This window comes from Toxorhynchites rutilus, chromosome 1 (assembly GCF_029784135.1).
Source record: "Toxorhynchites rutilus septentrionalis strain SRP chromosome 1, ASM2978413v1, whole genome shotgun sequence".
Taxonomy (NCBI): domain Eukaryota; kingdom Metazoa; phylum Arthropoda; class Insecta; order Diptera; family Culicidae; genus Toxorhynchites; species Toxorhynchites rutilus.
This window is the reverse complement of record NC_073744.1, coordinates 158,822,736-158,838,518: the sequence shown is the minus strand read 5'-3', so window position 1 is coordinate 158,838,518 and position 15,783 is coordinate 158,822,736. Positions and strand designations below refer to the sequence as shown.

The 15,783-nt window shown below is 40.4% G+C and overlaps 1 protein-coding gene across 3 annotated transcripts; it reads right to left on the bottom strand.

Moving 5' to 3' along the window:
• Window positions 1-1,338: 1,338 nt before the first annotated feature.
• Window positions 1,339-13,345, bottom strand: LOC129762192 (uncharacterized). 3 transcript variants are annotated; one of them, XM_055760216.1, is made up of 5 exons: window positions 12,377-13,345; window positions 2,966-3,038; window positions 1,993-2,518; window positions 1,729-1,875; window positions 1,339-1,670 (listed from the first exon to the last, which is right to left on the bottom strand). In XM_055760216.1, exons 1-5 carry the CDS (start codon window positions 12,740-12,742, stop codon window positions 1,589-1,591), a joined length of 1,194 nt encoding a protein of 397 aa, XP_055616191.1. In that variant the 5' UTR covers window positions 12,743-13,345; the 3' UTR covers window positions 1,339-1,588. The 3 variants fall into 3 exon arrangements, with proteins under 3 accessions (XP_055616191.1, XP_055616192.1, XP_055616193.1); XM_055760217.1 differs by having other exon boundaries at window positions 1,339-1,667; XM_055760218.1 differs by having other exon boundaries at window positions 1,993-2,461.
• Between the last annotated feature and the right edge of the window lie 2,438 nt (window positions 13,346-15,783).

Genomic DNA, 15,783 nt, shown 5'->3' with positions numbered 1-15,783 from the left:
GATGTACCTGTGGAAATCCGCTTTGCAAATATACATGCAAGTCGGGGGTGTTTTTGCTCCCACCGAACTGTGTTTCCCTAACACGGACTTCAAAATTAACTTGCCTGGGGGAATCCGCTTTGCAAATATGTGTTTTGGTGTTGAGTACTTTTGTACTCGCTTGTCGTTGTGCATACCAGAATATGTTGCCCTAAAACGTACTTTTAAACTGAGAAGCCTGAGAAAATCGTCATTTTAGATACTAGAGAGATACGGTTCGAGAACTACGTAAACATGAGATGTGCAATAATTTCAGAGGGAAATGTTAAATACAACGATTGTTTGACAATTCTTTCGTTCACATATTTTGGTAGTCCTAGGCATCATATCAAACGGAAAAGGGCGTCCATCAAATTTACTTGTTACGAAGAACATAATATATTACAATGCATGAATTGATGTTACATGGCAATTGTTCAAACTTTTTACTTACAAAGCAAATATGTCGAAAAGGGATGGAATGAAACCACATAATATTCGAGGTGGTAAACAAATGGATTGCATAATATAATTGCGTAGTTCTACGTCGAAAACGCGGTCGTGTCCTAGATAAAACCCCTTATAATTTTTTCACTTTGAAAAATCATAACTCAAAAATGAAAAAATAGCATCTCTGCTAAAAAAAAAAGTAAAAAATCCTCAGCTTTCCAGAAAAAAAAAATATAAAAAAATAAAGCGCCCTCTAGTCCAAAACCATCAAAACAATAGAATAAGTTCAATGTGTTTTACTGAAAGAATAGATCATGGCTTCAATTTGATATGTCGATTATCTAAATCGGTTCAGTGGTTCAAAAGTTATGAAGTTTTGAAAAAAGTAATTTTAGGAAAAAAGAGGAAAAAGTTGATTTTTTCGACCACCCTAAAATGGAAATGGTCACCCTAACGAAAAATTAAAACATACGGGTCTAATGTTTTGCGATAAAGAACAAAATTACCACTTTAGACGAAAATCTGAGAACCACTATATCGGTTTGACATGGAATGGCTATATATGAAGTCTCTGGAATACACCGATAGGTCGCCTTGGAGCCTGCCGCCAACGCAGAGAAGATAAACATTTAAAAAATATGAGAATGTTCCAAGTTCAATGATAATGTTCTAAATTCAGCAATCGCCTAGTCGAGGCGAATGGTAAAAATGAAGATCATACGAATACACTCTTCAAATGAGCCAGATAAATACGATGGAATTGAAAAATATGGAAGAAAATGAATTAAGCAGAAGAGAATGTCATTTGGAGGAATAAAACAAAAGCTCGCAAAATTTATTGGGATATCCTGTACATGCCGTTTCCTTTCGCTTCAATAGCTGGGCCCCGCTGTATGCTACACTACTGGAAAACTATTTTTTACTTCTATATGTTTATTATCACACGTGGCACAACAATTTACAAACTTTATTTCAGCAATACGTTTTGATTATGTTCCGCAAGGAAAAAACCTCGTCAGTTCAAATATAATCGTTATAAATACATGTGTTCCTTCCAGAAACGGTTCTCTTTCTTTGGGCTCATTGTGTTTTGAACAATTTGGTTTGCGTTCCTTATAAACTAGTAGGTTAGGTTGTCGAACCACTGCCACAGCTTGTCCTGCGTTTCGTCCACCACGTACGACAGACATTTGCCTTTACTTCTGGAACAAAAGACACAATAATTAAACATCATACTTAATATTGATTATCAATTGATACTTTTTGGAACAGGCAACTTTGGGATGCTCGTGGCGGAAGCATTGTGGCTTCAACAAGTTGAAATAGGTGTAACCAATCTGGTTCGATACTAGCGTGTTGGCGTTTTTCAGACAATTGTAGAACTGCTTATCACAGTCACAGTGAGATCTGGAAGCGGAACGATCTATGTATTACGATTGGCAAAATTTCACAAAATAATGAATTTTCAGCACGTTTAATTCAGCTGCAATCAACACAGATGTACAGCAATCTAAATCAACTCACCTGGTGAAATAGCCATTATTTTTCAGACGATTAAACTGCTCCCCGGCAGCGATTGCGATCGGACAGAGATCATGGGCCCGGCAGCAGCTGTCCGTCATGTAGAAGAATCCTATATCGCTCTCGCTTTTCGCCTGGTTCCCATCGCCACACCAAACCGTGCCCGGGTAGATGGCTTTAATGCGCTGCTTGAACTGATTGAACAGGCTGCTGATTGTGGATTTTGTCGGACTGTTCCGGGGACGCGGTGTAGATAGGCCATCGCCGCCTACGGGGATTGTCGTCATCGGTGTCGTTATTGTGGTGAGCGCAGCCGAGTTTTGTTGCTCTCCGAAAGGGCGCTTGGGATTGCTAACCGAATTGGGGTGGAAACGGTGGGGTGTTTTCGAGTCGAACAGACTCTTCTGTCGCTTGCGGTAGCTGACGATGTAGCTGTAGACACCTAGCCGTTTGAGCATGTCCCGGAAAAAGCCTGAAACTCGGGAGTACATGCTTGGATGATTGCTGGCGGTTTCATCGCGAGTTCCTTCTATTGATTGGTGCCACCGGGTTATCCATTGTGAGGGCAGTTGAGATTTTTTGAAAAATAGAGAAAAAGACAGAGTGTGGGAGGGTGAGAAAGGAAATTAAAGAACTACAGCTTATTTACACCCGTGTAAAGTTGTAAGATAACAATTGCACAGTGTCGTATGAATTTGCTTTTTTGTTTCAACGAAAAGAAAGTGGCAGTGGTGGCATTGAGAAGACGATTCCGTGTCAGTAGTACAACACGCGTTTCGCGCTTTTATGTGTACCACCGTTGCGCAAGCCGATCTGGCCCTGTGTTTTTGTCCGGAATCGTTGAAGCATATCCCCCGCTGTCCAGGCGTATGTTTGTTACTGCTGGTGGTGAGGTAACCGTTGAGAAAGGGGCACACTCGAAAGAGGGTTTGACTTCAATGTTCACGGACGAGAATAACAATTTGTCTGTACTCACTTTCGGAATGTTGCGTTGAATGTAGAAAATAGCTTTGGCTGTTTCCGTCGTCGTCGTATTCTTGAATTTCGAGCTGTGGGAAAAAGAGTAGAGAAAGGGAATGCATTGACTATGAAATAATCCGACAGTTTTCGATGCAATTGGTCTAATATTTACTGGCAAAAATTTTAGTCGACATTTAAATACCGAATTGTGATATCCTTTCTACATTACAAGCGTTCTTCGTTCTTCGGAAAAACGATCAAGTGTCAAAAAGTTATTTTTCTACAAAACATTTTTTTTCGAGATAACAATGAATCTTTCATGCAATTTTAAAAACATTTGCCTTATTATTTTTCCAAAATCCCGATTTCATGTACTCCCCTCCCATGGGAGATTTTTCTGTTTTCGAAAAATTCAAATTTTGACGACACTAGAAAATGAAGTCCGATTGAGCTTGAGTTTGAGCTTGGGTAGACTGTACAATTCGTAGTTGCTCTCCGTGATTGACCTGAACCAACCAAATTGCACAAAGAACACACAGAATGACGCTTGAGACTAGCAAGTAATTCTCGTTGTGCAATTTTCGGTGATTCGAGCTTTAAATGGTCAATAACGACGCCGGCCACGTCCTTTCAGTCACCAGGGGAAGAGAAGGAATGTTAGTATGATAATCGCCGCCCGAAGGCCAGAAGGGTCGCCTCTATAGCGTGTTTCCCTAGCGATTATCATGGGAGGGATAATTGTTAGTGGGCAGTGGTAAGAATCAGGATTCACTGTGGTAAGTGATGTGATTATGTAAACGCTAACTATCGCTAACCACTCGACGAAACAAAAATCTCAAAATCTCACTTCCGGACAAAAAAAACTCAACACGCGGCAAAGATTATGTTTGGGCATTCTGAGAAGGAAAACCTGTAAAAAGAAATTGGTCGACGAAGAGTTTGCAGTGGGAAACCTGACAAGGTAATCGCCGGAACTCATCGAAAGGCAATCGTCTCACCAAATCATCGGTATTATTTTGGTTAGCCCGAGATGGTCACCGAGAAAACTTCCCGCGGTTGAAGTTCGATGCTTCATACTCTGTATCGAACTTCAGTCGCGGCGACGGAGAGCTATCTTTGGGAAACCTGAGAAGGTCACCAAAAAAAACTTTTCCGGAAACGCTTGTCCCGGTGATATTTTCCGTTATTCATCGCGCGTACACTTTTGCGCTGGTTCGATTGGTCCCAGAGGAGCTCTCCCGGCAACCCTCCCCCAGGCCACCGAAAGACAACTCTGCTGCGTTGCACTTAAAAATCTAATTGCGACGGCGAAGAGCCATTCTCGGGACACCCGAGAAGGCAACCGTGAGAACCCCTCCAAAACCAATCATACTGACGATGTATTCCGGACACTAGAAAATGAAGTCCGATTGAGCTAAATTTTTGCATAGCGTATTTTATTGTGCAAATCAACATTTCGCAGGAAATATTATATGAAAAATCGAGATGGTTATTTTCATTGGCACGATAAACCATATGTTCTACCATGTATCCCGAAAAAACGTCTCAAAGAGTCGATTTTTGTCAAAAAATGTTTTTTCGAAATGAAAGTACCGTTTTGTCTCAAATTTAGCGTAAAAAAAATTGTGCAATTGTGCGTATTTTATTGTGCAAATCAACATTTCGCAGGAAATCTTATATGAAAAATCGAGATGGTTATTTTCATTGGCACGATAAACCATATGTTCTACCATGTATCCCGAAAAAACGTCTCAAAGAGTCGATTTTTGTCAAAAAATGTTTTTTCGAAATGAAAGTACCGTTTTGTCTCAAATTTCGAACAGAAAAAATGCATTTAAAAAAAATCATAACTTTTAAACTACTGAACCGGTTCATATGATCGATATATCAAATTAAAGTCAACTAGCTAGTCTTTTTTGGAAAAATGTTATGCTTGCAAAAAAAATATTGGATTTTGCTTTGGTAATAATTGATTGTATTTGTTTCTTATAGTTTACATGGTTCCGGGACCAAGGGCGCTATATCGGTATCGATACCTGAAAATTACGTTAAAATGAAGTCTTTAACCTAAAGAATGTCAGGGTTTTGAATATTAAATTATTTATAACATTAAAGTTCAGTAAATTCACATTTAAAAATGAAGTGATCGCAATTTGAATCATGCGTAGAAACTTGATTCATATTCCGAACACTAACTTGATTGAAGATTTCTGTATAAAATATCATTTTATTTCATCCATTTTATTTCATCCATTTATCCCTATTGTTTCTAACACTTAACATGAAAACAACAAACAAAATAGTTGAAAAAACTATTTTGTTTGTTGTTTTCAACATTTTATCGTTGCTTTTGATTGCCACTTTTTTGCAAATGCTTTATATTATAAATTATAGGCTGTATCGAAACCTGTAAATGATGTTAAAATGAAGCCTATAACCCAAATAATGTTAAGGCTTTCGTTTAAAATGAAGTGTTCGGAATTAGAATCAAGCGTCGAAACTTGATTCAAATTCCGAACACTACATCAATACTAATTTTAATGAGTATTTCTGCATAAAATATCATTGTTTTCATCCATTAACATTACTGTTGACTCATACCTTTTCTAGCACTTAACATGAAAAAAGACAAACAAAATAGTTGAAACAAGTACAAACATTTAAAAATTAACGTTGTTTGTTTTTTACGGAATTTGCTAACGCTAACATTTTATCTTTGGTTTTGACTGTCATTTTTTTGCAAATGTTTAATATTATAAATTATAGGCTGTATCGATACCTGTGAATGATGTTAAAATCTAGTCTATACCCTAAAGAATGTCTGGGCTTTTATTAATCAATTATTTATAACATTGAAGTATAGTAAATTTACATTTGAAAATGAAGTGTTCGGAGTTTGAGACTGTTCGGAATATGAGACAAAACGGTAGATCTCGACGTTTCGTACAATTTGAAAGCAATCGGCATCCAAATGTTTTTTTTTGATAACCCCGATTTAATGTACTTGTACTTGGGAGATTCTCGATAGTCAAAAATCAAAACATTGAGCGCTTTAAGGCACCCCTAAATCATGTTCGATTAGGCTGAAATTTTGCACACATCATTTTTTTTTTTGCGCCAATAATCAAAATGTACATGCTCGGTTTTCGAAATTGGCCATGACCGTTACCGCGGCCACCCTAATGCACTCATTTCGTAATTTACGGAGCAACATATTCAGAAGTAAATTTTTTCTTGAAATATTGGCAGAGCGTCAATAGTTGACGTAATTAAAATGTGAATGCTTTGAGATGATTCTTGTATATTTTAAGTTTTCATTCGATGGTAATTGATAATATTCGCATAAAATTATATTTCCAATAAAAAAATTAGTATGCATACGTCATGAATGTTGTAAACATGGTGTTAATGAACATGTTAACATTCGGGGTGATAAATATATTATCTATGAAGACTGAAACGCAATCAATTAATTAAAACACATGTACGGCTGCGAAACACTATTGTTTGTGAATTGTTTTTATGGTTTTTCGTCATTTCCGAAGAAAAATAAAAGCTATTCTGTAACAATTGGTTGTCATTAAAATGCTCACGAATGAAGAGTAATGAAATTAGAAATTAGATCCACGGAGGTATTTTTGGTGATGACACTTACGATCTAACCTCAGACGTGGTATATTTGCTGATGCCCGGGACTGTTTTTTTCAGAAAGGATTCCATAGTAATTGAATGATTTTGTATAAGCAATTTTATAAGCACTACAGAGGTAGTGAAAGCGTAATTATAAATTTTATAAGGCTTGAGCCATTTAACATCTGGATGCAAAAAATGGATCTATCTCAGAACCGCGTTAATGAAATAAAAATGTTGAGTACTCAAAATGGAGATAATTTATTGCACTTTAGAGCGTTTTAGCGAAAACATAATCTCGATCTGGTTGTGAAGAAACCCGAGTTTTTCTTCGAATGCCACTCATCATATTTTGGAAACTCTGGCTAACCTGAGCGGCCATTATGTTCCATTTTGCCGAATCTCTTCATCTCTGTCAGATCCCTAGTCACCTTTCCGTTCTTCTTCAACTTCTGTTTGATATCTGCCCAATATTTCTCCATTGGGCGGAATTGAGGGCAGTTAGGAGGATTTATTTCTATTTCGCAGAAGTTCATACCGTTGTCTAGATAGCATTGTAATATTTCTCCACTCAAGTGGCAGCTTTCCAAATTAGACTAACCTTTACAGGTCCTTTACAGGCTTTAATGTACGACGAACGCGTTTTTTTCAAGCGATTGCTAAGATGGCCGCCTTTCTGTAGTCTGCATAGTAACTGAAGAGCATAGAAATCATAACCTGAAAATAAAAATGAAGTGCTTCACGCGATCTTATAGCAGTGATTTTAATTGCAAATCGCCAAGAAAGCTTCCGGATGGGTATCCAAACATCGCTTGCCAAAGTAAACTATCCAACGTAATCAAATGTTCACATATATGACTCCAAACAGTGAACAATACGTGAGCCTCCCTAGGGCGAGCCCTGATTTATGCTGCTTGCGCTCAATTTCCATTGGTTGGGAAAGGGTTGCCAGAGTTTTTTTTCAGGTACTCCTATCGTCCATAAGGATCAATCCTTCGTACTGGATTTGTCCTTCTCATTCTCTCATTCTCATTCTTAACACCTTCAAATATAGCTTCGGTTCCTTAGTTCCACTACCTCGTTGGACGGGAGAGGATGTCAATTCGGATTTTCGGAGTGGGTGTCCAAAATAAGATTTGGGTCCCGTCGGAAAATTCGATCTTCGAAAATTTAACCGGTTTAGGTCGTTCAGGTGCTACCATACTGTTGTGGCCCTCGTCTAGGATCTTCACGTCCCGACTTATAACGATGTCACCGTTCTCCGGGTTGCACGATATGTTGTGTTTTATCGATTTCAGGTCATGCCTTTTCCTTTTCTGATTCGACACATGTATTATAGCTAGGGATCCTAAAATTTTCAGGGACCTACGAAGGGTTTCTTCCCCGTCCATGCCTCTTCTGGCGTTTTTCCGTCCAATAACCGCGATGCTACAAACTATCAAGTATACTGCAATGTTCCCCGCTTAAGCCCACAGTTTCTTCGGCAATCGTGCAATCATTCAGCAGACATTTCACCTTATCACGAATCAGCATTTTGCTCTGACGTGTATGTACCGGATTTCTCATGTCTTATTCCATCTTGACTATTCAGATATTATTAGCCAATGTCGCTCCGCAAAATCTTCAACTTGCATCTAGATTGTCGTTCCGCCATCGCTTCGGAGTTTTCGTACGCCTCCAACGTCTGATCCCTCGATTCCAGAGTATATATGATCACCTTCAGTGTAGCGTCATCGATGAAGGTAACGAAATATCGGTTTGATCTTAACGATGATACTTCAAACAGTCCTTGGCGTTCTGGCCTTCGAATCGTTATCAGGAAATTCATCACGAGCATGTTTACTTTGCAGAAATGCAACACAAAGGTACTAGCGTTTAAACATTCCCGATTGAAAAACTGTCGGTGACCGTATCTATCGTGCTACGTTTCAAGTTCACAGTCCCACCGTCATCCTTTCTTGTCCTGAATGATTTTGATCTTTAAGGCATCCGCCTCTAGTGTCTGCCCAGATGCTTCTAAGCCCGTCATCATCGGCGGGTAGTACTTGGGCAATCCCATCAAAAGTAGTGAAGTGGGCCACTCATCACTTAATGGAGAATTGATTTCCTCCAGCTTATGGCTTGTCGACACCAGCGCTTTGAGATACGCTTTCTTCCCCCCTAGTCCTTAAGCCGTATCGAAGTAAGTTGTTGTAAACCACAACCACAACAACATCATCTTGGAAAACGGTATTTAGTTCGTACCAGGCTTCTTGTGTGTTCTTTACATCAATTACAGGACTATAGTTAGTCATTGCGAGATTTAAGGAAATCGTGGACAGTTTGAACCGACTTACCGACGATTTCTCCTCCCTACGACATCACGCACCTGGTGTGCAGCCCTCTCGAATCAACATAATCTTTATAGCGAACATCCATGATATTTATTTACACCGTCGTCGCTCGATTCGTACAGACTGATATGAATATTTCATATTTTATCTCCTTGTTCTACGAATAAATTCATGTTTCGACATTGTTAGGTTAAAATCTTCCCCTACTGAATTGAACCCGCGGAGACACGAGTCGATAGAACTATTATGACCATAGTTAGTTCTGTGGGAAGGGATGGCCAATAACGGTGAGTGATGTAGTCGTCTGGGAGGAACGTAAAACGGAATTCGTTCGAGCAGAGCGGGACAATCTTGACAACTCTCTTGGACTTCGACCTTTTCAATCGCCCGAAGACTGTGTGTAGCGTGCGTACATGTCGTAGGCTAACTGTTGTCTTAAAGTTGCCTCATAGGTTGCCTTAAGGTATGAGGTTGTAGAACGATAAGACTGCAAAGTATGGATACACCACGATAATTGGATACCTTATTGTAATTTCTGAACTAATGATACTAGGAACTTCTTTTATCATACAAATTGGAAATTGGTGAACAATTGGAAATATCACTTCATTCCTTCAAAAGTATATGAGGTCGTTTATCAGTTCCAGGTCCTTTCGTTGAATGAAGGTCTTCGATGACCCCCCAAACGTCATCCGAAGAAAACTGTAAGAGTGGTAGAATAATTTTGTACGGAGTTATATGCTCAAACCAGTTTTGTCGTTGAAAATTGAAGAGAATACTTTTGACTAGTAATGCAGAATGTTCTAAAGAATCGATTTCATAACTAAGATTGCATGGAGAATAGTTTAGACATTCTGAGGAGCATCATGGGTGTTTTACACATTTTTGTAATTTATCCTATCCAGCGTATCCTTCCATCTTTGGCCACCTTATGGATACTGGGTTCACCGGTGAGTTGTGTCAGTTCGTGGTTCGTCCTTGGCCGCCACATGCTGTACTCTTGCATATCGCCGATGATGGTGTTTTACACACGTCGATCGAAGACCCCGAGCTCTCCGAGCTGGTCCTGTCAATGTCTCTCTAGTACCCAGTATTCCTAATACCCTATTACCCATAGCATCCGTAACGAGAGAGACCATCATCTTGCCGAAGATCCTTGCGGAACTCTAATGAATCTGCTGATGCACACGATATTCCCTCACAACACTGTATTCTATTCTTCGTAGGCGAAAACAGTCTAGTTAGCTTCGTTTTCGTTCATGTTCATGCTCTTTTCGTGTAATTGAATCAGATGCGGGTCTTCAGGCGATAAATTGATGGTGCGTAGAGATTCTGTACTCACGGTTGGGGATTTGTCGCAATGTTAAGATCTTGTCAGTAGTAGACCGACTTCGATGAAGCTGGCAGACAGGGGTTATTTGCCGGGCCCATCTTTATAAGTTCGGGTCAAATACTATTCTTTCCAGTCGATTTTTTGTTTTTCTGCTGTTTGATGGTATTCTCAACTTTATCTACCATTGGGGGTGGCACATCTTCATCGTTTATTATATAAACGTTATCGCTTCTATGGTTATCTCAGTTCTCCGTCTGTACGTCATGTAGGTGTTTATCGGAGTGCTGAATATTCCATATTCCTTTACGGGATGCATTGAGTTTCCGATAGAACCTTCACCTCTCAATAGAGCGATGTAACTGTTCTCGTTCTTCACACTTTTCCTCATCCTGGCAGCGCTACTTCTTCCACAAGAGATGGGTTAGCCGTCTCCGTTTCTGTTCAAATCGTTCCATGTTCTGGAGGGTAGGTTGGCACAGCATTAGCTTCCGCGCAACGTGTTTTGCGTTCCGCACCTGCTGACATTCATCATTGAACCACTCGCCCCTCGTCTTCGTTCCACGTGACCTGGGATGTTGACGCTGATGACGGTCGTTTTGATCATGTTCCAACAGTCCTCAAGATAAGTTTTACAATGTTGTTTACAATGGAGGGTTTTGGGCGTATCTTAACCATCACTAGACAGCGGACCGAATCGATTTTAGCGCATCGATGGGTTCTGACGGTTCTGGGTTATGACTGAGAAGTGCAGATCATCTATCATAACATGGTCGATCTGTGATTCTATTTGGTTAGTGTGTGGCATCTATTACGGAGGAATCACCCAACACGCTCTGCGAAGCCGAATCGCTCTGGCCTTACCGTTGGTGTGTCAAATGGGACGACGGGTAACGTGCGTGTGTGTGTGTGCATCAATGTATACGCATACAAGGTGGGATATTATTGTGAGGCATAACAGGCGATATAGGCCAGGTTATTATTATAGCTTATGGTGCCACACAGTTAGGTGACCTCCAGGTGTATCGGTGGAATAATTTGTGCTGGAAAAAAGGTACTACGTATAATGGAGGGGGTGAAATCGATGAGTATTAGGCAGTTTTGATTAGTCAACTGGTATGCGCTACACAAACCAATTTTCGTCGCGAGTAAGAGTTTGTGGTTTAAAATAAAACATTAAGAACATTATACTAAAAATGCACCGGTCAGTATGGTAAAATCTGGTTAAAACAATAATCTTACCTTAACATACAGTTACAATAATAGATTTAAAAATAAAACGAAGGAACAGCGGATATACATTTAAAATAAACACCTTAAAAAAAGGTAATTGATTAAAAACTAGTTCAAAGGTCAATAAATAAAATGGTGACTTCACATGTACTAATGATACCTGTTGGTCAGGTCCGACAAACGGGTTTTTATGTGTTGGCTCATTCCTACAGACTCGCCCGGGGACGTTTCACAAGGTCACACAGAAGGAGGCCCTGACGAGGGACAATCAACTAGGTTATTGGCCAACAAAGACACCTTCAGTATTCCAAACTGAATTGGCAGATCTACCCGCGCCGAGCACGAAGACGACCCACAAACAAAAAACTATCTAAATAAATAACGATTCTAACTACATTCTGTTTTATACACTACCACGGCAAACAGTCCTTAATTAGTCTTTTTCGCTTTGTATCATCCGTCATTCGGGTTCGAAAGGAACCACAAGGCCTCGCTCGGAGACAGTGATCAGAACAAATAGCTTAGAAGCCCTTGAGCCTAAGTTAGTGGGACTCGATTTGGTAAGAACCGTGGGCGATGTACGACTTGTAGACTCGTGTTTTCTCACTGCGTGTTCCAGCTTACTGACTGTTCTGTCGGTCCCAATAAGGTTTGAAATGAAACGCTGCTCGGCCTAAAGAGTCTCTTCCCGGTAATAGTCGGAGAGTAACACAATCATATATTGTTTTGCAATCTAGTAAACATTAACGCTAGTAATGAACTAGCGTTGCTTCCGACGTGAAAAAATTGTTTCATTCAATCACTGAAGAATATCTTGGCTTTTTTTGAGTCCACAACTTGAAGAATTGAGAATTGAGCTACCACACCAAATTATTTTCGACACATGAATTCACACACTTACCACAATGTTGTCCTCATGATTACTGCTCTGCTGTGGATCTGGACTAGTGTGTTCCGTAAATAGTAACTCTAAATCAACATTTTCTCCAAGATCACGAAAATCGCTTATAGCAGTGTGGTCCGGTTTATGAACGGTAACATTTTTTGTCCTATAATTTTCCTGATTCATATTCACCGTGCTAATTCTATCGTTATCTTCACCACCCAGGGTTGTCATTTCTGTATCATACGTAGAATCCTCGCCCCAAGCTGTAGTTGTTTCGATTTGATCACTTGATTCTCGAGCACTACCAACCATTACCAGAACGCCAACTAGAACACTCGTAACAATAATCATCCACTCTAGCAGCACCATTCCCGAGGCCATTCTATCGAGAAGTTAAGCCCAACTGAGCCACGTCGAACACCGCCCGGAAGTTTAGTAACTTTCATGCTTGGCACTCGATCTGGAAACAATTTTCCCCGGTTCTTCAGAAGATCATCTCGCGTGCCCTTTTGTTACACACAAACACGGGCTCCGGTTAAAAACTAATTAATCCACTAGATTGCACCGTTTTTCGCCGAAAATGGCACCACCGCCACCACAATCGATCGCAATCGGCGATTATAATCGAATAAACTGCTTTTGAATTCTTTAGTCAGCCTGATAGGTACGAATCTCGATTGCGGTTGATCGTATCCTTGGTTTCTGAACTTGGAGATTTTTTTTTCTCTCGCCCCGGTAGAAATTCAACAACGACTAACAGTATCCAACGCTTCGCAGAAGGTCATCAGCAGAGGAACGCTATGTTTGTTATAAGGGTGACTTGTTTTGCGAAATGTGCCGACATTGCAAAAAAAAAAAAACGAGTGCCAGAAGCTGCTAATGATGCCCAATTCGTTCCACAGCACCTGCTCTGATCGAGATTTCCGCGTTTGCGGAGATGGAAATGAGCGAAACAAAAACGTGTTTTATAGAACCGAGTTTTCGTGGCCAACACGAATGAAACCTACATCGGCTGGCCGTTGGAACTGAACTGCGCCCTGAGCCTGACGGTGGAAAACTATCGGTTGGAAAATGCTTTCGTTGTTTGGTTTTTTTTTGTTTCTTTTCGCGTGCCATCCGAGCGATCTCCATCGATTCGGAGCCGTTTTTTGAAAGGTAAATTATTCACTCGACGCAGTGTTTTGGTTGGGTGGGCGAAATGGGTGTTCGTCGACCGTCCGTCCATAGCTGTCAGGGGCCGGAGAGACATGTTGTTTCGGAGCTGAGAAAGGCAACAGTCCCAATGTGATGGAACTGTTGTGTGTTAATGTTTTTATATATAAGAAGGTTAGTCTCGACGGCACGCGCACTGTTGACCTGGTTGGGTAGTAGCTTATGAAAAGTGAATAATTTTATTAGAAGACAGCGACACTCTGTAGTCACCAAGATCGTAAAATGTGGATTTACTAACGCGTGGAGAAAAATAGATAAGGTAAACGATGCAATACATAACGTAATACAGAAAACTAAGGATCAACAAAACAAACACATGTTTATTGATTTGTTTTCATGGATCATTGATTACCGTCAACCCTTTCATAGTAATATAAATCCCTCACCCCGTAACTGTAGTATTAACATTCCATCATATCTACAAACTGTTCTCCGTTAATGACTCAGCTATTTTATTTCATTTCATACAGTTAATTACAACTTGTAACTAATTGTTATCCATAAGAATCGTTCATTGAATTTGTGGAATTCCACTGTTCGTGTTTGACTACTACGTTACTACCAATCCAAGTTCGAAGTAATATCAAACAATCGAAACAATTACTGTTTTCGTTGCCCATTTTGCAATCCTGCTAAAATCACGGTCATCATCGATATAACAGGAAAAAACACATTATAACTTTCAATTTTCCAAGACCAATTTTCCAACTAATCAATCTTGAAAACCCATTGGTCGGTCATAAACTTTGTTCAAACAGTGGTAATTTCTTAAGTGACCCAGAGGAAGCGCTATTTCTGTCGAAGCACGTGCCGTTTGAGCGCGAATTGGTTCCATATGCGCGGCGTTCAAGATCAGGGAAAAGTTAACTGACGAAAGTAATTGTACCATACCCAATTTTATATGGTGTTCAATATGTGGCTCTGAGCCGGGTTGAAGGCCGGTCATTTTTAGTGGTTAAATGCTCTCACTAACGACGACTGCTCTTCCTTAGTAATGATCACGTTCTAATTATTCACCAAAAACCGGCTCCGCATCATTGGTGTGTGTCGGATACATTATGTTGGCAGACGTTGCGTATATTGACGTAACGTTTAACTAATAATGGTGAATGGTACTGCTCGTAGTATAATACTAGGCGCATAGTTAAAGCGTTATGTATGGTGACGTGAGTGCGTGCGATTTGGCACAGAAATGGCGTGCCATGGCACGGGACATGGCACAGTGAACATGTATGTTTCAATACATTTAGTAGACATTTTCCTTCCAAGTGTAACTATCTACTGTGTCTTCCCGGAAAAAGCTCAGCAGCAAGAGACCCCTCGAAGTGGGTCTCAGGGTCGGCTTACTACTGGGTAATTGGAGGGGCTTCGCGATCAAAATAAAAAGAGTATTCTCACCTTTTCAAATACTTTTGGTTTTATTTCCTGACGGTTCTGGTTATCCTTTGGTGGCGAGAGAGAGGCGGATGGCGGACGCGACTGTGGTTGGTTGTTCTGCTGTAAACCAGGCGGCGTCGGAGTCCACGGCAAGTCGGCAAGTGGAGAGTTGACCGTGGCTGGCGTCTTCCCTATTTGACGGCAATCGACAGGCCCAGGACGATACCGGAGTGACACTGCCGAGAGGGACCCTCCTTTATGATTATGGCCAACCTGACCAGAAGGTGGTTGTTCACGTTAGTCCTTTACGGTTAGGCGTAGTGGTGGTCCACTAGGCCGAATGGTGTGCCGGTCAACCGGGAGTTCGTCGAGGGAACTCAGTCCAAACTATTCGACCGAACTCTTGGACAAACGTCCGTCACACACCACGCCTGAATCCAAAAAGCCCCGTTTTTTATCGCGGAGTGTTCCTCGAGCCTTCTAATTCCATTTTTCGTGGTACAGCGTCCATTTTCTGACTTGCCGCTGACTCTCTCTCGCAATTCTAGCTGTGTCCTGCCATATCGACACGCCACCATTTTCGCCCGGTTTTACAAACAAATTACATACAAATTGCAATAACTGCCCTACTTAACAAAATATATTCCCTACTAAAAAAAAAGTTTACAAAAAGGTGACAATAAAAGTATACTACAAAACAACCACAATTTATTAAAAAACTAACAATATTGTGACAAACGGTTACACAAGACAACTGTCATTGCTAATTTATTTTCCTTCTTTGTTTGTTTTATAGAGACTTTAAACTCGAAGGAATCGCTAGGAATTGTTTG

Coding starts and splice junctions, on each gene's coding strand:
- LOC129762192 (XM_055760216.1), bottom strand. CDS start 12,742: ATGGCCTCGGGAATGGTGCTGCTAGAGTGGATGATTATTGTTACGAGT. Junction 3,039..12,376: donor ATCATGAGGACAACATTGTG/GTAAGTGTGTGA, acceptor TTTTTCCCACAG/CTCGAAATTCAAGAATACGA. Junction 2,519..2,965: donor TTCAACGCAACATTCCGAAA/GTGAGTACAGAC, acceptor ACCAATCAATAG/AAGGAACTCGCGATGAAACC.